At 38.3% G+C, this 25,474-nt stretch overlaps 1 protein-coding gene across 8 annotated transcripts in view; it reads right to left on the bottom strand.

Moving 5' to 3' along the window:
• Nucleotides 1-25,474, bottom strand: part of LOC122982171 (formin-like protein 13) — a 48,859-nt gene that overhangs the window by 7,997 nt on the left and 15,388 nt on the right. For all 8 annotated transcript variants that reach the window (XR_006403410.1, XR_006403411.1, XM_044351266.1 and 5 more), the window contains 8 exons: nt 20,301-20,412; nt 17,259-17,349; nt 12,999-13,085; nt 8,507-8,659; nt 5,417-5,546; nt 5,264-5,296; nt 4,794-4,891; nt 2,869-2,952 (listed from right to left, as the gene is read on the bottom strand). Coding sequence is in view for 6 of the 8 variants with exons in the window: in XM_044351266.1 (XP_044207201.1) it covers nt 2,869-2,952; nt 4,794-4,891; nt 5,264-5,296; nt 5,417-5,546; nt 8,507-8,659; nt 12,999-13,085; nt 17,259-17,349; nt 20,301-20,412 (788 nt within the window). In the remaining 2 variants the exon portion in view is untranslated. The remainder of the gene's footprint in view (nt 1-2,868; nt 2,953-4,793; nt 4,892-5,263; nt 5,297-5,416; nt 5,547-8,506; nt 8,660-12,998; nt 13,086-17,258; nt 17,350-20,300; nt 20,413-25,474) is intronic.

The raw sequence follows: 25,474 nt of genomic DNA, 5'->3' as shown, positions 1-25,474 counted from the left end.
CTTTCTACCTTTACCTCTCCCCCCCTCCCTACCATACACTAATTTTTGTCTTTTTTTAGGGTGGGTAGGGGATCTTTAGGGGGAGATAGCAGGTCAACATTATATGCCTCATAGAAGTGGTATACATCATCTGAAAGCTGGGAACCTGCAGATTAATTTGATGCAGCTCAGCATTTCTAGTTATAAATCTGTAATAAACGTGTTTTGGTTAGGTGTCTATTCAAATTTTGAAAGAAAGGGCTTAGAACAAGGCCATAATACTTCCATTATGATGGAAGAATACGATGGCCGTTCACATGCTCAATTATCTCTCATTATCATCAAGTTGTTGCAGAAATTTTGGGGTTGATACGATTTGCTGCAAAATTGAACCATTTTTTGACCACTCAAGAATTGATAAAAACTGTCAAAAATACCTCCAAAATACCACATTAAGACACTGAGATCTTGAGAACACCATAGAAAAATTCATGCTGTGATTTGGTGTCAAAAACTTTTGACATTTGGAGATTTCTGTAAGAATCACATTTTTCTGTAATTGGATGATGAGCACTTCTGTTCTGGAAATTGTTCAGAAATCCCCTTATTGTCAGTTTACGTCCCCTGAATAACCTCGGTCTCTAGTTGGTGGTTTTCAAGTTTCATGAGGTTGTGATTATACTAGAGGTCACAATAGGTCAGTTTATACAGTGAGGTCAAGTTTCAAAAAATGGTGTCACTACAATGTAATGGCTGCTCTGGGGATGAATGAATACAACTGGACTCACAATACTCTCAACTTTCCAGTCAGACCCAATTTATACAATTCCATCACTGTTTAGAGACCCCAGTATGCAGAAATATTCAAATGCACAATTTTTAGAATAGGCGCAAATAACACATTTATACTGCATGCAAGAAACTGCATGGTTTTTGCCCAAAACTGCATGGGATTAGCATAAAGTGTCCATGTCTGTATAGGAGAGACTCGTAGAAGAACTCATAGAACCCATTTTAATTCAGATATCTTGAGGTGAGAGGTAAATAAATGTCCATGCCAGCTTTTCCCTCGCAAAAATTTAGCCTAAATTTGGAGCATTATTTATTCCTCTTCCCTTGGATGCCTGAGGTCATCTAGTTTCATATGATACCAATATATTCACTCTAGCTTTGGCTATCCCCTGCTGTGAGGAAGTGAAAGTACTTTTCACTACAGCACTACAGGGTAGCTTAGCACAATTACATCCCTTCAGTTACTGTCATGCCAATAACTTAACATTACTAAAGGCCTTTGAACTGACTGTATTCCACAGTTAGGTAACAGCATGCTAGCTAGCTAATTCTTGTCTCATTTGTGCTCTGATGAACAGGAAATTCATCAAATTCAGTGCCAACTTTAGTGAAGTGCATGCGTGCTTTATAAAAAAATTACATCTATGCCACCTCCCAGGCTCTATACGAACTTGACCGCGGATCATTTGTGTTTATTTGCAACCAAACAGCCAAAATACATTCTCTGACTGAACTCAGAACTCTCTGTGAACTCCAGATGTCTCTGTTATTTCCCTCCAGTCTCTCTCTCTTTTCCCCCCTCTCCTCTCTGTATGTTCATGAAGTACATTTATAATTTTCAGTTTTGGGAGGTGCAAACAGGACTGCAATTGAGAATCAGTAGGAAACCCTGAATATTTTGTACACTCATTCTATAACAGATCGAGTGTACTTGTGTGTGAGTTGTGGAGAAGTTTTGGAGCGCACAGGAATCTAATTGAGGGTCTAGTATAGAGTATATAACACAATTCCCTACTAGGCCTAAAGCTCACTGCTGACCCTATCATACCTCAGTGCTCAAACACAGCAAGAAGGGTAAGTGGGCTCTCTATGATGATGGATTGTCCATTGAGATATGGGAAAGGTGAGAAAATAGGCACTACTTTTGTATTGATTGTTTTTGGAGGGGACTCTATAACAAATGACATAGCACCTGTTAAGATGTCAAAAGTAGGCTTGAGCTCTATAAACCTAATCTAATCAGGTTAGTGAGCAAAGAAAATGATCTTCTTTATAGACAGTATGATAAAAGAATGTACAGGGACCAGTGCCTCCTCTAAACCCTATGATATGTGTGACAGAGGAGTTTTCTTTATGAGAGATCTGGTGTTGGGACAAAAGCTTAAAAGGTAAGTACGGTTCTCAGATCATTTAGAGAGTCCAGCCAACATCAGATACCACTTAAATGATAAATACTATAAGTATGAATGAAGGAGATATAACATATTATTAGTATATTTAAAATGAGATGTCATTGAATAAAAAAAGATTACTCCAAACTACTTCTACACAAAAGCAATAAACCAAAACCTTTGAGGTGTGCGTCCTTGTGGCTGTAATACATTGCTTTTTTTTTATTTAAAGCACATCAGAAACCAACCAGAGGTGCTCTTGTTACAGTCTCTCATTTTTAATCTTTTGTGGACCATTCATCGACATGACACCACACATTAAGGGTCAAGATGAACTTGTCTCTCACACTTTCTGGCTACAGGAGACAGTAGCAATTGTTCACTAATCCCGAAGAAATTATCCAAAAGGTACAACATATTTCAAAACAGCAAATCAGCGGAGCCTGCTGTTAAATGATGTGGAAGCCAAAGCTATACACTGTATATCAGATGCATTATATCCTCATGTAAGCCCTCAAGGACACCCAGTAAAAAAGAAGTAACCTTGGGGACATCTTCTTCTGAAATATATGTACTCTCTCAGTGTAGGGTGAGGAGATAAGATGACAAATAATTGAAGAGGGCCATCTAGACACTACTGGAACAAAGAACCATCCATCTCTAAGGCTGTACAAAAGAGATATTGAAATAATAACTCAGGGATTACCAGTATGACAGAGTAGAGTTTCTTCATCTCCTCACAAGTCTTTGTCAGTGCCGAGAGATCCGTGTTGTATTTCTCAATTGCCATCTAAGGAATGGAGAAAAGCACAAGGAACTCCTGGTAAGTTTGTTAATTCATTCAATCATTAATTCATTCAAGTTAAGTTGATTTTACTGACTTATCTTTTCATACATTTTGGGGTTAAACTCTGAATTGCCTACATTTAGAGATGGTATGATAATAATTATACATACACGTACAGTACTAGTCAAAAGATTGGACACACTTTCCCATACATTTGACTGGTACTGTACACACACACACATATACATATATATATATATATATATATATAAGATTTAAGATTTTTGAATTTCTGCGAATTATATTACGGCCGCCTGCAATCAAAACAGTTAAAATGTGTATGCTTACACTGCTCTGTCGTTTTTTTCGAACCAAAATCTAGGAAGAATTCTGAAGGATAAGTTTGATATTTCGGGAAATATGCTTATTCATTTTCCTGTCGAGAGTTAGATGTTAAAATTTATACCACTCTCATGTCTGTACGCTACATATGAAGCTAGAGCCAGGAGTCAGTTAGCTTAGCCTAGCATAAAAACTGTTAGCAGCTAAACTAAGCTAATCGATTCCTGGCTACATAATTAGCATACAAAGTAGGGTGGTATTGATCTCCTCATCTAACTCACAGCAGGAAAGTGAATATTTCCAAAAGTGTCTAACTATTCCTTTAAAAAGCGAACAAACTGACCAAAAAAAAGCACAAAAAACATTTTTATTATTAAATGTACACAGTGGAGTTTTTGACCACTAGTGGCGCTGTACTGTAGAGCAGTGTTTTGACTGTAATATGAGTACCTCCATATTTAAAGTCTGTACCATATTTATTTACAGTTTGACAAAAATTTGCATAATTGAAAGTCATTCTGCTTTGGCTACTAGCAGTTCTCAGTTCTTGTTTTCTCTGTACAGACAACAATCACCTGGATTACTTTTGACTTTACTTTTGACTTTAAGCCAAGATCAGATCCTGCCATGACTGTTAAGAGTGAGTTGAAGTCAAAAGTGAGACGTGAGCGGCATGCGGAAGCGTTCTGCCCATTTAATCCACACCGATTCCGACCTGCATTCGGTCAGCTGTCCTCGGCAGCAGCTGTCTGTCAGCGGCAGCTTCTGAGGAGCTGAGAGGACAACTGCCTGTCACCGTGCTGATTGACAGCAGAAATGTGCTGAACAAAAATAGTTTTCATGAAGGCTGCACAGGAAGAAATCAACAGTGTTTGTATTTATTGATTAGCGAGGGGAATCTGCCTACAGTGAAACAAGATCAGATATATTTTATTGTCCACGAGGGGGAAATCGGGTCTTAAGCTCAAGTGGCAAGCTCATAGCCACACTGAGAACCTTGATCAATCAATATTTATACCTTTAATAAGTGCAGAACATAAATTGCAGGAGATTTGTGATTTAAATAGCGTTCTGTGTGCCTCTGAGTCAGTGTGGATTGATACATTTATCTGTTTCATGAGACATGCCAAGTGACGGACATTAAAAACACTTTCTATGTGGATTAGCCATAAGACGTGATGTGACGTTTTTGGCAAGTTGTGTCAGTCAGGTATCAGGTTGGTGGGGGATGGCAAATATCAAATATTACTGCAAAAATCCAGATTCTGTTCATGCAAATTATCTGTTTAATTTCCTCATTTTCATTTACATCCCTGCTCTGTAAATGGCAGCAACGTTCCAATAAAAGAAGAGAAGAAGAAGACCACTAGCTGATGGAAACAATGCAGGTTGTAAACAATGTAACACTGAATATAATCAATACCATGTTTTTTTTTACAAGCAGACAAAATACTTGCAATAAATACATAAATAAATAGTAATCACAAGGTTTACTACTTCACCTTCAGGTCTTTGGAGAAGTTTGCGTGATGAGCTTCGGCATTTCTCTTCTTGGAAGTTTTTTTATATTGAATGACTTTCTGCAGTTCATTCTTCAGGACTGAAGCAACAGACACACACACCTTGGTTACCATCTATCATATTTGACCACTGAAGCAAATAGCTGCTTTAAATCAGATGCTGTCTCCCGTGTGATCCTGTGAAGTGCTGTATTTGTGCTTGTGGCAACTGTTTCTAAGTCCTCATATAGACAATATATTGGATGGAGCCTATATACTCCCTCGGCAATGAGATCACGGCGTTTCAACAAAGTATACTGAAGCTGCAATTACAGAAAGATCTCGTAAATGTTATTATTACATTGCTGTTACCTCCTCACAAATAACTTGCGTTGGCATAAAAAAGATGAGTCAGTATTACAGTGATCTCAGCAAATTTCTTTGAACACAGTAGTAAAATGTCATCTACTCACCATCTACTTCTGCAGTCAGGCCTTTGATGGAAGCTATCCAAAAGAAAGAAGAAAAAAAAACAGTGACACAGACAGAAAATCTACACGTTTCACTTAACTTTAATTGAAAAGTACACTTTTTTCAGCTTTGATCAAATCTTGTTTAGCAAATACCTCCCGGGACAGTTTCAAATTCTGCCAGCTCCTGGGTAAAAGTGGCCAAGCACGGTTCATGCAACATGATCTGCTCCACAAGGGCATGGAGCAAGGTGAACTTTCTGTCTCTCCCACGGAGCTGGGAGAGCTGAGGATGGAGAAAACACACAATGAAAAAAGGGCACAGCCTGCGTAAACCTGTAGTCCCCTGCCACACAGCACAAGGACATATAACATAAAGGAAAGACGATATAGCCTACAGGTGCACTGCATAAAAATGCGGCTTCTTTACTGAAGGCCAAACAAAGAATGGGATGTCAGTGCATAGATTCTGTTTACATCTATGGGGAGATTTTTTTTTTTTTTCTCACATTGCTGTTGAGTTGTGTTCACGTTGCCAACAAAAGTTTACCTTGGACTTTTCATTAACAATAACTTTGCTAATACCTTTTGGTGCGAGTGCTGATGCAAGTGAAAACTATTATTGTCAAAGGTTTGGACACACTTTCTCATTCAAGAGAGTGAGAAAGTGAGAAAGGAGAAACCTTTAACTGGTACTGAATTTATGGCTGAATTCCAATCCGTTATTTTTGATCTATTTTTATTATTACTGTCGGTTAGTAGTAGCAATAGTAGTTGTAGAAATATTAGTAGCAGCAGCAAACAGTGGTAGCGTTAACCAATTGCTTTCATAATGTTACTGTATATTTGAATAAAATTGTAATGACGACTGATGAAAATGCAAGCCTTGTTTCACTCGATGATGCTATATAATTGAAATGCAAGAGGGACCTCTCTAATCCTGTCGTAGGCACTCATAGTCTTTTTCTAGGTTATGTTGTTTACCAATTTAAGGCCCAAGCCTGCCTCCAAGGAGTACATATACAAGACATGAACCAAGTATTGATGCTCACTAGTGAAAAAACAAGAACCAAAAAAGATCTGAGATAACCTCGATGCATTTTTCTTGTGAGCAGTCAGCCATTAATTTGATGAGAGTCTGTCTCAAGCAGCAACAGTTTACTCTTCTCAATTAGACTTGGAAACACCTCTGAGGAAACACGAGGCCCCGGCTTCATTAAATGGAGCAGAGGACATTTTACGTCTGTGCCAGGAGCACTGCCCTTAAACCTTCCCAGTAGCGAGACATACACACAAAAGAGTGGTTCAAATTAAATTCAGAGGAATGCAGAAGACACTCTGATATCGGTAAAAAAAAAAAAAAAAAACCCTGACAACAGCAAAAACCATCCAATAAGTACAGAACCTTAAAGTAATAGTTAAAAATTTTGGATGATTCATGTGCTTTCTTGCCAGGATGGTAAGATCAATACCAGGTGTCTTTCCAGGAAATATACGTCTATAGCCAGCAGCCAGTTAGCTTAGCTTAGCATGAAGAATGGAAAGAGAGGGAAATAGCTAGCCTGGCTACATCTGAAAGTAATAAAATTCACCATCATTTCTATAGCTTGCTAATGAGCATGTTTTAATCTTCTTTTAATTAAGTGTGAAAACACATGGTTTTACTGGGGTTGTGTGCAGGACTATTTCTTGGCTGGGCCATGTATGTATTACCAGAACTGGATATGTAAACCAGAACTTGAATGTAAACTGCTCACCTGATACATGAGCCAAAAATTTTTTGTAGCTTTCAGGTTTGCCTCCGGGTTTGGCCCACTAAATATGCACAGATTTTTACTTTTCTATGCTCAAGGAAAGTTTTGCATATATAAAGTCTTCATGCATTAAAAATTCATAATACAAAGAGTAATAATTGACCTTATTTGCAGTTCGAGGTGTCCTGTCAACAGTTTTACAGATGTCTCTTTTATAATGGTGGTCAATGGGGAAAATGCTTTTTGGGCCACAGGGCAGTGGTCCAAAAAGAGCGCAAGTGGAAAAACTGGCAGCAAGGCTGAGCAGCGGCTCTGTATCCAGTTCTCTTAATACATCCATGGAGTCCTGTCGTCAATGTGAGGTTGCCAGGCAACCAGGAAGTTACTGCTCCCAGCCAAAGAATAGTTGTAGTTTTCACACTTTGAAGAAGTTCTAACTTTTTAATTGGTGAGCTTTAAAGGGGACATATCATGCTTTGTGGGATTTTTTGTTATTTTTATGCTGTTATAATGTTGGATGTCTATGTATAACATGGTCAAAGTGCCAAAACTTGAGGTGAACATATGTAAAAATGCTCCCTTCAAGTCAAAAGCCAGGGCTTCAGCCTACTCTTAATGCTTCATTTGCAAAGTTACCTCTACTGCCTCCTCATAATGAAATCAGATTGTTCTTGCAAGCCCACAAACGGCCATCTGTTCTGTAGCCTTTGTTGCTAAGGTTGTTACATGGGTTGTTCACGTTGTCCATTCGCATATTTTGGATCAGATTCAGGGTCAAACATGTACATTTTGAGTAAAGAACAAGAAAAAGAAGTGAAATCCTCCTTCAAAGTCTGCTGAGGGGCAGCTTCCTGCAGCTAACCAATCAGAACAGAGTGGGCTCATCAGGAGGCGGGCCTTAAAGAGACAGGAGCTAAAATGGCCTGTTCAGACAGAGGCTGAGCTGAGGGGCTACATAAAGATCCAGTATAAGATAAATAAGGAGTTTTTTGAACTGATTTACAGATAAAAAACTCATTTATCTTATACTGGCCCTTTCTGCAGCTCCGCAGTTCAAAGAGCCATACCAGTGCAGCCACAGAATATAAATATAGACCTGGAAATGTGCATGATACATCCCTTTAAAGGTGCTGGTAGGCAAATTTGGTTACCTTTGGACAGAGCAAAGCGTGATTCCAGATATGATAGTGGTATCAATCTTCTCATTTAAGTCTTGGCAAGAAACAAATAAGCGTTTTCCCCACTGTAGTTAATGATAGTGAACTTCAGAGATTCAACTAGTGGCCACACTAGTGCAAAGTTTCATTTCTCCTGTGAATCAGAGAATCAGAATGTCCGTGTCAAAGACCGGAGTAAACCTCGTTGACCGCAACAGGAAGGACAAAATTGAAAAAAGATGCAGAGGTGCCCTGTTGTGTATATCAATGAGTAGTCTTATTAGCCTAGTGCCACAACTCAATCAAACGTCAAGGCAACAGTGGTGGAGTCATACTTTAGTTAAGGAGGAGAGGCGGAATCCCTTGGCCTTTTCCTTTCCAGCGTTCTCGTTGAGGTAATTGCCAATGGCGAGGAGGTACTCCAGCACGGAAACAAATGACCTGCAGTTGTACAGCTCCTTGCACATTCTGATCTTCTGGTTAATCAGCTGGAAGACAAACACAGGAGCACAGAGTAAAGTCGTTTTGTTTTGTAATCCAACCGCAATCCAACTCTTACATTCATTTCTCCACACAAGACCTTTGTGAGATTTAAGTAATAAGGCTAAAGTTTGTTTGGGGGTTCTATGTGCTGGCAAAGTGTAGACAAAAATAACTCCAGGCTTTAGTATTTTACATTAAAAAAGATAAACAGCCATCTCATAACACCTCAGTTGACCTCATAAAATGAATAATCAGGGCCTTGTTGTTTGGCAAGAATATTATTTGGTATGCAATTGTGTCAAGTACAACTATCCCTCTAGAATATCACACAATTTCCCTGTTTAACCAGCACTGAGCAGATCCTGTTGAATATGGATAGAAATTATACTAAAAAACAGGGAAAAAGATTACAGTGGGACTTCAGGTTTTGCCAATGGTGTGTTGGAGGAAAAAGGGAGTTGATGATATGGGAATCATAGTCCTTGACAAAGACTAAGCTTTTCCAAATAAGGTCCATGCCAGCCAGCAACAGCACTCCCACCATATGCTCCTGTTTTAAGAATAACTTCCCAGCACCTACCAGTGGGACAGTCTCAATTACACAGAAGAGAAAGCAGATATACAAACTGGCTTTGCACAGGACCATCTGTACCATCGTTGCAAAAATACTGACATTTCTATAAAACATACAGTAACAGTCAAAAGTTTGGACACACCTTCCCATTCCCTCGAATGAGAAAGTGTGTCCAAACTTTTGACTGGTACTGTAATTGAAACAGCCCATGATGTAATTTAACCTGCTTTTAGAGGTTTGGTATTATTACAAAAAGGCAAACTGTGTATAATTGCAGAACTTTTTTTTTTTTTTTTTTTGCATGAGGTTATATGCCACTCATGACTTTAATAACACAATGAAATAAAAGATTCAAAGTTCTACCGTGTTCTACTTGTGTCCCTGTGTTAATTGTGCAGTTCAGCTGGCTTTTTTAAAATTATTTTTATATCAAAGTGCCTCTTGTCTGGCTTCCTGTGAAACATTTTTGATGACTCATGTTAAACTCAGGGTCGTGTACATGAAGCTTTGGCGAAAATTCAAGAGGGAATATCTCTTCCTTCGTGCTCCGTCTTTATTCCACTATGCGTGAACGTCTGCCATTTCCTGCTGTTGTGTTCCTCTCTGTCATTCCACTTTCCCATGCTGTCAAAATCCTTTTATTTTCTTTTGATGTTTTTATATTTATAGGTTGTGATCATGTGCTTTTTGTTTTTTTTATCCTGTGTTACACTGTTGCACAACCAATTTCCCCTTGAGTACAAATAAAGTAAAAGTAATTCACTCACAATTCTGACATCACCACCTGGCCAATTATCTTTCTACTCATCTTCCTCAAGTTGATCAGTCCCTATGCCACTCTTTTAAATATTGCTGCAAGTCTTTTAGACCTGCTATTGTGCTTCCCACTCCCTCCCCATCACCACAATGACCTCCATGATATCCAGGGACTCTTCTAAAGGTTTCCATCAACCACCATCACCAGAGTCTCGACTGCAGGGGGATCCTGTCCTATCTCCTATCTAGTGTAAACGCCAAAAAATCTTTCTGCCGCTAACATCAATAAACATTGTTGTACACTTTCAATTGATTTCTCCTTCTTGAAATAAACGTATCCAATCAAATGTGATTTGGGGCAACTAGCTAACCCTTGCTAGCAGAGCAATATCATAACACAATTTCAGTAGGCAAAAACTTTGTTTACATTTCCTACATAGCTCGTTTGTGCTCTGATATATTAATTTCCCCTGCATCACTCTGTATTTGCATCCACATCCACTTTTAAGCAATCCAATCAAATCTGAGGGACTTGATTTAAAACCCTCTCCTAGTTATGCTATAACTATACAACTATTACATTTACAGATGCTAAAGCTGCTCTAACTTATGTTTCACTGTGGCTTTAATTGTACAAAAGAGGCGCCGTTAACGAAACTGCTGAAATTCCTACATTTGGTTTTAACATCCAGTACATCACAGCTTCAAGAGATGCCTCCCCGGCCAGAGCTCTCTCTTGTCTACTGCATCACTGACTTTGGATATCTGTTTCTTTGACTCTGTTATTTATATTTGGAAATGGCTGCTCACAGAGCACATCAAACAGTTTAAAGAAGGAGTCGGGTCCACAATGCAAAGTAAAACCTGTCATCTTGGCAGTGAAACTTAGCACTAGCAGACACTCCATAGGCGAGAAACATTCCCCCCGGTGGTGACTTCTCCATTTTCTCTCCTCAAGTTTTGTCTGTCAGGTGGCGAGTAAATCCTCCTTAATGTTCAGGCCTTAAGAAATCTGTTGTGTTGGAGAATTAATACTCTGTAGCAGAGAAGACCCTAAACTCTCCATATTTGAACAAATTTTATTGTGAGACAGTGGTACACTACACTGTGGACTGTGATTAGATTAGGATCCCTGAACCCAAATATCTCATTTTGATTGAAAAATTAATTTTTTAATAAATGAAAGATGACAACGCGGTAGAAATAATAACAACATTTGAAAGAAAATAAATTGAAACTTAATGAAATTGCTAATCTTTCTTGTCGAGTCATGTAGCAAGCACAAAATATGTTTGTCCCTGTGTTTTAGACAAAGAAAAATTACTGTCGCAGTCGATGGATTACGGTGCCATCATTCTTATCCATTGTTTCTCTTCATTCTCAGACAGTCAGCAGACAAGAGATTAAGACTGAAGCACTGATGCTGAAAGAAACAGAAGCTTGAGAGAATCATATAAAAAAAATAAATAAAAAAACGAGGAGCTGAGAGGTATTCTTGTCTGACTGTAATATCTTCACACCCTGCAGTCCCCAATGCCAGTAAACAACTATCCTCTATGAGAGTGTTAACAATTAGACTAATGATGGGCATGAAACGTCCCGTACTGCACAAACCTTTGACTGTGTGAAAGGGTTAAGAAAGACGCTAAAAGAACCTAAAATAATTCATATTTCACATACTTTTCAAGTTGTTTTTACCCGTATTAATTTAAGCATGTTCGTCTTTGAAGAGAGTCCAGAAGTTTGTTGAATGATGTTAAATTAATGTATTTTGTCCCAGCTCTCTTCTGATAAAGGTAAAAACTTTGTATGCTTTACACCACCTACAGAAAGATGGAACTTGATTTGATTAAGATACATCTTTTCCTCTCTGTTAAATGAAAAGAGGTGTCTTAAGTGCCTCTCATGCCTTTCTGTTTTCGAGACTCTTAACCATCCAGCAAATAGAATAGTAACTACTTCAGCCACCACTTTAGGCATAAAACTCAAACTGGAGGGGAAAAGCTTTCATGTATTAAATGACGGTTTGTCCCCATCATCGTGTGCTGTGGAGGTTGTGCTTTTCCCTTTTTCAGCTTGTGGGAATGGGGCAGTCTGTGTAAAGCAATAAAAAATATGTGTTCTGACTTTTTCACACCACAGAAAAAAGTGATACTAACCACCCAGCCAAATTTGAATGATTAAAAAAATCTCCAAGTATATAAAATAAGCATGTTTTCTCTGCTCTGAAACACTGGGAGTTCAGCTGTCTGCCCCAAGTGAACAGTCTCTGAGCCTCTGAACTTAACAACGCTCACGCTGAACTCCCTTATAAAAATATACAATTTAAAATAGACCTTGTTTATAAGTGTAAGACAAGTAACATGGATGATATTTCAAAAATAAAGTAACGCTAGGAGCCACTGTTTAATTCGGGACATATTTTCTAGGTAAATGTGGACTTACTTCAGTAAAAATGTGACTTAAATGACTGGTTATCGAGCAATAGGGGACAAAGCATGGTGCACGGACAATGCTATTATCGAGAGGCACCACTCTGCTAAACTAAAATATCTCATAGCTAAGTGTAGACCTTTCTATCTGCCCGGAGAGTTTACATTTACTGTTGTGACTGCAGCGTACATCTGGATGCTAATGCTAAGCTAGCAGTAAAAGAATTGCATGCTGCCATTAGCAAACAACAGACTACACATCCAGCTGATGCCAAGGCGCTCTGGCTCTTATATAGTGTTAGGGAAGGAGTCATTCTAGTATGACTCTATTACATCATCGAACCACCATTTCAGGCCCACGCAAAAAATTCTGAACACAGAAATGCTGAAAAACAGTTTAACGGTCCACATTCCAGTACTATATAGTTCACAATCTTTTCACGTTTTCAGCAATTCTTTTCTAACATGTATAATGTGTTTAAAAAGAAATCCCTGATTATCCTTTACACAGATTTTAAAAGAGCTCGACATCTGATTCGACCTTTGATTTGACTCCATTAGGTGATGGGAGAAAAAACTCACAGGCTGCAGGTCGTTCATGCCGATCGGTAGTTCTCTCAGAGTCAGCAGTAGGTCAAGTTGTGTGCTCAGGTAGGTGATGTTGCACATCTGTGGCAGGGAAAAGATAATCACAATAAGCTGCTGTATGTGTGTAAAGAAGAGAGTGCAATTATCACATCACTGCACAACCCATTTCCATGTGATTATTCAGAATTATCTAAAAAGCAGTGCGGCTAAAAGATGCTGCAGGGAGATACAGTCGTTGGAGGGCTGCAGCTTGTCCACAGACACTCAAGTTCTGTGGCGTGAAGAGCCCAAATTACTTCAGGCGAAAGTAGAGCCCTGCGGGCCTGTCGACAGGCTGATTTAACAGAGAAACGGAAGGCTTGACACCTTGAAACAATTGGCTGAGCTGCCTAGTCGACCTTTGAGTCGGTGCTAACCTCTAATAAATCACTCCATGTTGTCAGACCGTCTCGCTCAGGTAGCTTCTCCCAAAAGCCAAAGGGCACTTGCTCTGACGGATGGTTAAGGAAAGATATTAGGATTAGTGTTAGAAATCTAGATCATGTAAACATTTGGCTCTTTGTAAAAAAAAAAAAAAAAAAAAAAAAAGGGTCCGGAATGTGTCATTCCTCATCCTCTCGAGCACCGCGCTCCTCTTCTTGTCACATTTTCTGACACATTTTAAATTTCTAATGGGAGATTAACAGATCTCACTGATTTCATGCCAAGGTAACACTGTTATAATATAATTCCTCCTGGGCTAAAATTGCATTCACACATTAGTCACCAAGTCTGAAGTAATCACATCTTCAGATATTTTGCTGACTTTTTCACAGATTTATAATAATGAAACTTGCATGTTCACCAAATATGAGATATATAAAAAAGGTATTTCCGTTTTGGCACAAGCACAGGATTTATTAAAGGATAAATTCGTATTTTTTTTATGTCTGTCATAAAACAAAACTCACATGCCTGTATGTCAGTGAAAGAGTTATTGGTCATGGTTATAATTCCTCCTCTCCATCCATACTGGCTGTGAGGAGACCCCTTACTGATACTATTCCAATCTAAGTGATGTGGGACAAAATCCACAGTCCTCTTCCTGTGCAAAAATGCATTTCAAAATTTATCCAAAGCAAATATGAGGCTTCAGCTATCTTAATCAGTCAAACCTAATGGGTATCTTCCTGTCAGTCTTTTTGGGGTTAATTAACTCATTACCATGTTACCTGCAGCTGTAATCTGAAATACCGTCCAGGGAGACAGAAATAAGGAATTCTGTAATGAAAAGCCTGCAACTTTGGAACTTCAGCTGAATTTTTGCCTTGGACTAGGGCTCAGCAATATGGCCTAAAAATCAAATCTCAACTTGACTGCTGCTAACTAGCGTTAATCACTCTGGAGGTAGAGACAACAGATACAATGTAGAATCTGGAAACTGTTCTGTCGTCTCCCAACTCTCATAACCAGAGATGATACCTCGTCAACTAACACAAACCGATTAATTTTCTGTCTGTCCCTCCCATAGAGCCACCTGGAGTCACGGCAGTCCTGTAAACTGTGGCAGGTGAGCATGTAGTGCAACTAATCACATCACAGTTTACAGGACTCAAAACCGCTAATGTAGCCAGCTATCATCTATGTTACTTTTTGAATAAAAATAACCTTTTTGTGAATATTGTAATAACCCGATTTTACAATTTAGACATTTTACACCTTGTGAAAAGACAAAAAATCCAATTAATCTAATTATTTAGAGATATTTCCCAACTCTAACTTGGACTCTGGATTTTGTTCCCCCCATCTTTTCCAGTGAAATTACATTGGGAAGGAATTTCTTCACAGCAAGTATGGAAAGGAGGAATGATTAAAGCCACTCATAACTCTTTAAATGTACATATGGGCAATAAATCAAAAAAGTATTCCAGCACACCTGGATGCCCTGCATCAGCTGGAACCCAGGAGAGTTGTACTGCTGTGCACAGGGTATCTTCAGTTTTTTGAGTACATATGGACAAGTTGTATTAAAATTAACTGAATTGAGACCTGAAAAACCTTATCCTTTAAGTTAACAGTGAATGCATGACAGGCATCTACTGTGAATTCTTTATCTGCAGTTTTTCTTGTCTTTTGTTTACCTAATATCTTTATTGTTTATCTTATTGTTACTGTGTGTAATTACTTTTGCCTGCAGTATTGTCCCAAGCCTCATCTCAAGCATTTCATTGTACAGATGACGTTATTTTGCACAATTGACAAATAAAGTTGAACTTGAACTTGATGATGTTAGAACATATAAGATCTATATATATAGTATATATACAAAACTAGAAGGCGCTCTATGTCTTGCAGCACATTAGATTACGATACCTGCAAAGCACTTTTTGATTTGATTCATCTTCAGGTAAAGGTCAGCGTTTCAACATTATCATATTGATTTCTTTCTTTAATGGTATAAAATGTGTAGTCAGATATCATTCTTGTGTCCTGCAGATACTGCTATGACTGTTAATAGACAGAAAATAAGACTATTTTGCAGCTGCACCACACAGATTGTTAATATGAATGTAGGTTGAATATCCTGCACATCACGTGGAGGACAGATTTGAATCCAAGTAATAATGATGCTCAAAAATTGTGAAATTGTAATGATTCATAAAAGAAAATGTGTCAGTCCTTTCATTTACTTTAATAATTTAATGGGTTTTAAGAGGGAAATGTGTGGAATGACTGAAAATTGCAGAACATTAGATTTTGAGGGGGGAAAAAAACCCTCAAAGCAGTGAGCAGTCACCTCTAATCTCAAGTTTCAATTGATGGCATTTCAGTTCCTATTAAGTGTGATATTTGAATACCTGCTTTAGTTGGCAGCACTAAAGATGACTGATAATGTTGTCTATTTAGTGGAGTTCACACTGACTGCTTACAGCTCACCGCACACAGCATGTGCCTCAAGAAGTACATGAGCCTCAATAAAGCCCTCAAATATTCCCAAAAGGCACCGTGGGCTGATCCTGCTGTTCATCAGTTACCCCTCCCGCAGCCTTTAGCCAACCACACACAGGTCACACGACTACAAGGCATGCTGGAAGGTGATAACCAGATGAATGGTAAGAGGTTGTCACCTACACACCCACAGAGTGTGAATGAGGAGGCAAAGTGAAAGAAGATTCAACAAGCCCTCCTAAAGAAAGTGCTACATGAGCCGGAGCTGCATTATTCCGCTCGGGTCACGGAGTCAAGGCTGGATTACAGAAACAGCACGTGGAAACAGCATCTGCCCAAAAGTCCCAGAATTACTCCATATCATTTGGGTTTACATCGTTTGAATAATCTCAAATTTGGTAAAATTTTTCACCTCTGAAGTCTAATAAACTGTGTCAGGTCCTCTAACTCGTGACCACGGTGTTGAAGAGAGAGCATGTGTCAAATCTAGTTTTAAGACCTGAATTGTTTTAGTTTATATTGTGTTCATTTGTTGTAAAGTTGTGTTTTATCAAAGTGCAAAGACAAGTCTGAGGGCAAGACATAGACTGTACATAAAGATGGACGTATCAAGGTGTGATGTCAAAGGTGTGCATTGGAGCCGGTTTAAAAGCACCAGAGTTGCAGTTTATGGTCAGCGCCATCTTTTTTTGTTTGGAACCTTCCATATAAAGAGTGCAAGGGGTCGTCTTTTACGCTCTGGAAACACGCCCCGCTACCTCGCACCAAAGCAAACGCTACCGTACTGGGAACATCAGTGGCATTGTACTTTAAGGTACTCCACAGCTGTGGTAGTCGACATTTGGGGAAAGGTAGTATTATTCCATTATAGGAGCCCTGTAAGGCTGCAATCAACAATTATTCTCATTATCAATAGGTCTGACAATCATATCTTTAATAATCAATTGATTGTTCAGTGTATAAAATGTCAGGAAATTGTAACAAATACCGATCATTATTCCCTGAAGCCCAAAGATATAGAGTTTAATGTTATGAAATTAGTAAAGATTCACATTTGAGAAGCTTATACCAGTGACTTTTTGGCATCTTTGCTTAAAAATTGACTTAATAGGTAATTAATCATTAAAACTGTCAAAATCAACTAATCATTTCAGCTCTACAGTACAGTATACTGGAAGTCAATAGGGGCCCAATAACAAATTTTTCTCTTGGGGCCCCATAGAGCATTAATCCGGTCATGAGTGTGATGAGTCAAATCGGAAGAAATTTACAATCTAAATTCCCATAATTATAATTCTAGTTAATATGAGGAACTAAAAGCTGTACCTCCATCATGTACTGGTCCACAATATGCAGCTCTGTCACAGGTCCTTTGTGGGATTTATACATTTCCACATCATCCACTGTGGGGACATACCTTAAACATAAAACAAACATAACAAAGTAATTGTTCTTGTTAAACGCAGACTCTGCACCCATTTTAAAATACTTTGCAGTTTTGCTCATTCTGATTTGAATTGAAATGATGAATTTTGACTAATATGTGAAGAAAACTATGAACATATACAGTATAAGGAAAAAGCTCATTTAGCCAACCATCCTTTTCTTTCCAAGCATCACATGAATGAAACACACTTCCAACTCATTTGAGAGATTTGATAATCTGTGGTTGGAAAGTTGAAAATTTGGCTCCTGGAGAAACAACAGCTCCAGCATGATATTTAAAAGATTTTGATGCTTCATGCGTCCGTGGTATTTGCTTGTGAACTTTAGTTTTTTTTATACTTCATGATTTTTAGTCTTATCTCTTCTGATTGAAGTTCTGATTGACATATATATGCTTGTATGCATTTGTTCTGTAAGTTTCCTTTAATTGTGCTTTCATCATTCTACACTGTATATGCTTTCATGTCTTTTTGTCTGCTTGTTATATGTCATTTGTTTCTTTAATGTATAACATCAACCTGACCAGGGACCGCAGATTAAATAAAAATGTGCCTTTTGGCTAAATCTGACATCAGTTTGATGTAAATCAATGTTGTTTTCCCTGATAATTAAATGAATACAGTAAAGTACAGATTAGGGTTTATATGGTAAAAACAGTTTCAGAAATCTTTAAGGGTCCACATCAGACAGGAGACAAGTACGCAAAAGTCACATGATTAAGGATAAACACAAAAACAATCACACACATACACATACACACACACACACACACACACACACACACACACACACAAAACACTCAAGAGGAAAAAGTGAAGAAACTCTCTTCCAGGGCTAATCCAGAGTCTTGGGATAGTGAGATGGTGAATATTTCATTGCTAAGGTGAACAAGTGCAAAAATGTGTGACCTCCTTAAACAGTCTACATGGAATTATGGTTTGGATCTGGAGTTATTCTGAGTACAACCAGAATACATATGGGTCTCATATGTCTCGGACCCCCTAATTAAAAGAATAAGTTCACATTTTTTCAAGCCTTTCTTAAAATAATACTGACATGCTCATATGTGCATTGAAAGCGTTATTGTTGGCTATTATTGTTCCTCCTGTCCATACTGGCCACAAAGACAACTAAATCTATTCATGTGAGTATCTTCCCAAGTGTTTTAGTACAAAATGTGTGCCTCTTTGTGCCTCCATGAACAGTGTTTCCTTGCTGAACCGCAGGAGAGGTTTGGCGACATAAAGTGTATTTGGAAGATAACCCTTTGAAATGTCTATTTCAGACTGCTAAAGCCTCGTATTAGCTTAAGCTGAATTTAAGAATAAATAAGGATAAAGGAGGACTGTGGATTTTGTCCCTCATCTCTTACACTGAAGTTGCTTAAGAAGGGATTTCTTAGCGGCTAGTACGGACAAGAGGAACAATTAAAGGGACGAGTAACAATGTTCAATGTACAATACCACTCAAACATACTGTACGTATAAGCATATGTGTAACTATTGCACATATGAGACTATACAATTAAGATAGACTTGAAAAATGTAAACCTATCCTTTAACACCCCTTAAAACCTAAGAAACTAATTTCCAGAGGCCCAAAAGTTAAGCTCATTTTGTATTTATCTATATTTTTAAGTTAATGTATTTGCATGTTATGTCATGTTATGTTAAATGGTGTCAAGCAGCACAGAAAATATAACCAGCTGACCAGCTGATGTACAGTATACTGGTGCTGCAGCGGCTGGCATGGATACCGTCACCGATGGTATATCTACAAACTATAAAAATAGGCTAATTAATGAATTTCTGCATCTTATCCATGCAGTTGTTTTTTGTTTGCATGTTTGAAAATCCCCAATCATGACTTTAAAGTCCCATGAGTCCATGAGCAAAGTGTCAGCCCTTATTTATCCAACAGAAAAAAAATAAAAACACTCATACCTATAGACGAGTAGATTCATTTTAAATTTAGATTACAAATGGCGATGTTTTTCTTTTTCCATCGCACATATTTTCCCATGTTGACCTTCGCCCCATGTCATCACATGTTCTCTACCTCAGGCTCTTGGACTGATGGCATTACATTGATTTACAGTGGCCTGGAGAAAGCCAAGTGATTAAAAGCCAAGTAGCGCTGATGGTCCTCGTCAGTTTCTATAAAGTAGCGAGACGCTGATGGCACAAGCCATTTACTCCTTGCACTGAATTTGAACCCCGCTGGTCTTAAATTGGACTTCCTCTTTCTGTCATTTACTTGCGTACCAAAGGCATTCACTTTTTCATGAGCCAGCCTATGTGCCACTGGAGTAGCACCGGTCATTAATATTGCAACACCTGTTGGGAGTGGTTCTTCCAAGATTGTATTCCTCAGGCCTACGACGCGGCGCATTAAAATATATATTACGTTTTCATAGAATAAATAAAATCCTCCACACAGTACATTAGATCACACTCTCCTTCCAGGAGGTCAGCGTCCACAGCCACCGAGTAAACTGCAGGTAAGAATCAGGAAGCATTTTACCCACTCTGAGTGTTATATTCCTGAGGGCATGTCAATAGTTTCCATCTCCACAAATAACCCGAGATAAAAGTTTTATTACTAAGCTGCTCTGGTAAAAGGTTCTGGCATCTGCTCTTTAGTATTAGAACACTGCGAGGACTGCTGTGCAAACCTTGTGTCTTCCTCTCATAAACTGGCAGTGGTTTCCCTTGTTTCACACTGTCCTCACTGTAACATACACTCACATCCCTTACTGATGATTTACCAAGCTGCCGGTTTCCAATGTTTTGTCTCTGCCGGTGAAAAACACATTAACCACTCATGGACTTGGGCACAAAAAAAGTCACTCACCTCTCAGCCTCAGTCGTGACACTATAAGGAATGAATACAAATCAGCGTTTTTCTGGCACAAAGTCATACCTCCTCAGAGAGGTGATGTGCTCATCAGACAGGCCTCCATCTTCCTCATTAACAATGAACAGTTTGTCCTTCAGCTCTCCCGGTTGCACTGGAAAACTTTTGAGGAAAATGTCTAGAAGAACAATAGATTAGAAAAAGTCAACACACTCAATGGTACATAAAAGCTTTCCTCTTGACAGATAGTCTTCTTATCCTGCGATGAAATGACTCAAAAAGCATTCTGAAGACAAAGGGTCTTTTGCTTAATTACTTTCCCCCAAATGCCTGAGGGAAATGCACAAATTTGCATTCTATCAAGTCAAAGCTGATGTGATTTTTTTTTTTTTTTTAAACAGAAAATGCCTCTGCATAATTCAGGAGCTTTGAGCAGCATTCATTAGGAGGCTGCTCTAGGAATTTTAGACATGTATGTAAAACACATGGTGAATTTTATATACTGAAACTTGAAAGTCTCTCAGTCTTTTTCTTTGGATGCATGACATCCAGCTCTCTTTTCTTAAGTTGTGAGGCTCTCAATTAATTTGTGTTAAAAGACAAGGCTGACGATCTTCTATAGTTTTCTCATTTACAACAATCTTTTGTGAAGAGCCAAACCAACAATAAACTGACCCTATTTGATCGCTATTATTAGTCTTTGGAGTCTTTTCTAAACCATAATCTTTGTGGTGATCAAAGAACATGTCATCTAGTGCAATTATGTGGCTCACTGACATGTTTTTAATAGTTTTTGGACAACAAGGTCTACGGCAGAGATGAATACGACCTATCGGCTTTAGATACACAGACAATACTTGTCAGTAGATCAATCTGTTGTTGGTTTGGTTCTGCACATGAGATTTGTTGACAATAAGAAAAATAAAGAAAATCACAAGCCTCATCCTTATAAAAACATTTTTCCTTAAGTGTAGCCCATGATTCTCCACATGAAGAGTTTTAATTGTACTTCATGGTCCAAAGCAAACATACAAAATCTATCTGTATATATTTCTACACTGCGAAACAGAGCATAGCTTAATTTAAAATACAGAAAATACTGTCTAACACATGTTAAACAATTACAGTTTGCGAAATACAGTTATTCACTTTCTTCTCAAGAGTTAGATGAGAAGATTGATACAACTCTCATCATTGTAGAGTAAATATGAAGCTACAACCAGCAGCTGGTCAGTTTAGCTTAGCATAAAGACTGAAAACAGAGGGAAACAACTAGCCTTAAAATCTGCCTACCAGCACTAAAGCATATTAATCTCTACAGAAACCAAAATGTAAAAAACAATCATCACTGACTCAGCCAAGTAGTAGTGCCAGCACATGACTCCGCATGAAACCACAAATTGTCACTTTTACACCTCAGTTTTTGTACAGATTACAAAAACAACATATAATGTGCTATATCCACGTGAAATCACAGGTTGTCACTTTTACACCTAAGTTTTTGTACAGTTTACAAAAAACAACATATAATGTGTTAATTGGTGAGTTTTAGAAATGTCGGTGGGCAGATTTTGTCACATACAGACAGGCTACCTGTTTCCCCCGTTTCCAGTCTTTGGGTTAAGCTAAGCTAACAGCTGCTGGTTCCACTGAACAGACAGATGCAGTATGAGAGTGGTATTGCTCTTGTCATCTAACTCTCTGGAGAAAATGGTTAAAGCGTATTTCCGGAAATGTCAAACAATCCTTTCACTGTCCATAAAGGTTGATTTTTAACATTACCAATCCAAAACAAGAGTAGAATTGTTCAAATACTGGATCCAAATCATCAAACTGATTGCAAATCCACTCATGACAAAGCAAATAAAATAATAATATCAAATGAGAAGTATTTTGGAGGTACAGAGCTGTAATCAACACATCTCTAAATCCTTGACATTAAAGATATGAGACAGTAATTCCCTCTCCAGGACCAACAGAAGCTTTCGTGTCACATTTTCATATGAGCACTCACGACATCAAACATCAAAATCAATGTTGAGCGCTACTCGTGTTTCTCCAGAGTGAAGGCTGTCTCATCTTGCCTAAAAGAAAAGAAAGAAAAAAAAAACCTACACGCACAAGTGCAAATCAAGTCTTTTGTTGATTGGCACTCAGACAAACTGGGCATTGCCCTGGCAAATTAGAGTATGGAGATGGAGAGCGTATCCCACTGGGCGAAGGAAGCCACAGGTGTACTTTTAATTAGGAGTGCGACATTTCCAGTCATTAAATAGGCAGCATGCACCAGGGCTCTCAAGGTAAATAACCATATTAGTCGGACACACATCTTGAACAGATATGCACTATGATCATCAAAAAAGGCTTTCATCCAATGGTGGAAAACAACTAAGTACATTTCAAGTACAATTTTGGGGTACTGTATTTCAATTTTATGTTCCTTTGTACAACTACTCTGCTGTATTTCAGATAAAAATATTTTACTTTTTGCCCCACTACATTCATCTGACAACTATTTCTATTTCTTATTAATATTTCTCAAATGGTTTTATTTAAAGTCCCCCTCCAATCAAGATATTTTTTTCTTCTTGTTCTTTCAGTTGAATGTTTGAGCTTCACTGTCCAGTATGATGTACTACGTGCAAAGTTCGACACTAGAAGGAGTTTTCACTTTCATCTGCTGGAGTTTCTCTGTGCTCAGGTTAAGGTGTGTACCTACAAGATGATTTATGACATCACAACTAGTTTGGAGCCAACTGTGGTTCAGTATTGTATTGTACAGTATAGTAACTTATAGAAGTGCGATATGGAAATATGACACCTCCAGTGTACATATAGTGAGAATGGACTTTCCGGTGAAGTAGGAGACATCTTGTGTCCAGCAGTTTTTACATGTTCACAGCTTGCGGATTTTTACAAGAATGAGAAGGATTTTAAGGATTTTTTACAAAGGTAATGGAACTTTTTTTTCTTTTTTTATTATTCCAAATAGAGGATTTGTAAATGTTTTAATACATGACTGGAGGGGATCTTTAAATAACAGTTTGACACCCAAAGAGGTCAAATTATCTAATATGTCACAAAAAAGCAAAAATTCAATCCAAAGTCTAAAAAATTCATACAAATTTGTGCAGCAGAAGTTTTTTTGTTTGTTTGTTTCCTAATCAATCATTTCATGACCCCTGGAATAAACTACATAACTTTATATAAAGTACAGTAGTTAAAGCTCGACCTTGACTGCTACAACAATAAAATGCTTCTTACGCATTGATGCATGAGTGTTAACAATCTAATAATATAAAAGAAAATGTCTGTCACAGGGGCCAATTTACTGCAGAACGAGCACTTTTACTTTTGATATTTTTAGCTGCTAATACTTCTGTGCTTTTACTTAAGCAGGATTTTGAATGCAGGACTTTTACTTGTAATGGAGTAACTGGTCACACTTTTTATTGGCACTTTAACTTAAAGCCCGCCTCTGTTCAAAAATGTGTTTTTTTCTTCTTGTTACTTCAGTTGGAAGTTTGAGCTTCACTGTGCAGAATAATATACGTGCAGAGTTTGGCACTGGAAGGCTGTTTTCATGTTCATCTGTTGAAAGTGGAAAGTTTTTCTGTCCTTATTGAAAATCTCAGTTAAAGGGACGGACCTATGAGCATGATTTGTGACATCACAATTATTTTGGGAGACAATCTTCGTCCGATATTTAACTGACACAAGTGTGATGTGGAAACTTGAAGCCTCCAGTGACACAAACACTGAGAATTGACTTTACAGTGAGGAAGGAGACATCTTGTGTCCAGCAGTTAAACCTTTGAAATGAAGAATATTTGCATATTCATAGATTCAGGAATTCTTAATGAGGGAGAAGGAGGTGATGTCAAGTTAACGATTTTAAAGTGGCAATTAATGGTGGTAATAACCATATCAGAAACACAAAACTGTTCCAAGCGTAGTATTTTTATATGTCTTCAAACATGTCTGCAGGGGATGTTTATATGAATACTTCTTATACCACTGATCTCATCAAAGGTGACGGGTCTGTGTGAAGGCATTTCATTTCATCAGACTTTATTAAAATTTAAAACCGATTTAAACTTTGTGGCAGCATGCAGAGAAGAGCCAGTCATGGCCATTAGTGTTGCAGAATTATACCACCACACACACAACCACACACAATCTCTGTATCTCTGTCTTTCATCTGCTCAATAGGTATTTTTTAGAAGAATGCAATAAAAAAAAATCAATACGGGCTATAATGCTTCTGTCAGAGGCCTTTTGGATTCCTGTAGAGCACTTAAAATACTATAAATAAATACATGAATCTTTATAGCACTGTCCTATAGACTAGACGCAGCTGGTTTTCTTCTTTGCCCACAAGGATCGAGTTGATTACCAGAGGAAACCTCTCAGAACAACAGGGATACAACCACCTGCTCACGCTGTCTAACTCCACGTGCAACATTGTGTAACTTGCAACAACATCATGTTTTCAGCGTTGCTCTGGATACAGTAATCTTGCCTGCTTTATGCCTGATGCTAATTAAAAGTTCAGTTTGTTCGTTAATTATTGATCACATACTTGCGATATAATCTGATCGAGGTGGAGTCTGACTCTCTGCTGAGCTGTTGCTATCTTTGTAAAAACAATGCGAGATTTTGCATGCATACTGACTCCCAGTGTAATGGGATCAGATGAATAAATAGTGTGGCAAAGAATACGATATGAGCTGAATAAACAGCACAAATTTAGGCAGGTTTGTGGTGATAAACATGCAAACAAGCACAGTGAGGGTGTCTGTGCGAGGGATGCCAAGAGATAGAGAGAGGAGTGAAAGAGAAGTCCCATTAAAACCTAATTTTTTTTCATATCTGGCTTCAATGAGCAGTGGCGCGTTAATGCACAGGCTTACCGGGGCTTAAGCCCCAGGCCTCAGGCCTCCAGGGGCATCACGAGACATGAGCTTAAAAAAACAACACACACAGTAAACACGATGTAGGAGAGTAAGATACCTGTGATGCAGGGACAGACGTGATGATGAGCTAATCATCTCGTTGTGCTTCAACATGATTTTACGTCATTACGTCGTGTTTGAGTGTGGTGGTGTGGTGTAGCAAAAGTTTTCGTGCAGCTCGACGGCTAGCTGCATTTGATTGTCAAAGTAAAGACATCGAAAAGGAAAACAAAAATATCACATGGACCTGGAGGAGGGTTTTGTGGCAGAAGTGATTCAATTTCG

This window comes from Thunnus albacares, chromosome 5, assembly GCF_914725855.1.
Source record: "Thunnus albacares chromosome 5, fThuAlb1.1, whole genome shotgun sequence".
NCBI lineage: Eukaryota > Metazoa > Chordata > Actinopteri > Scombriformes > Scombridae > Thunnus > Thunnus albacares.
This window is presented reverse-complemented; position numbering and strand designations above follow the sequence as displayed.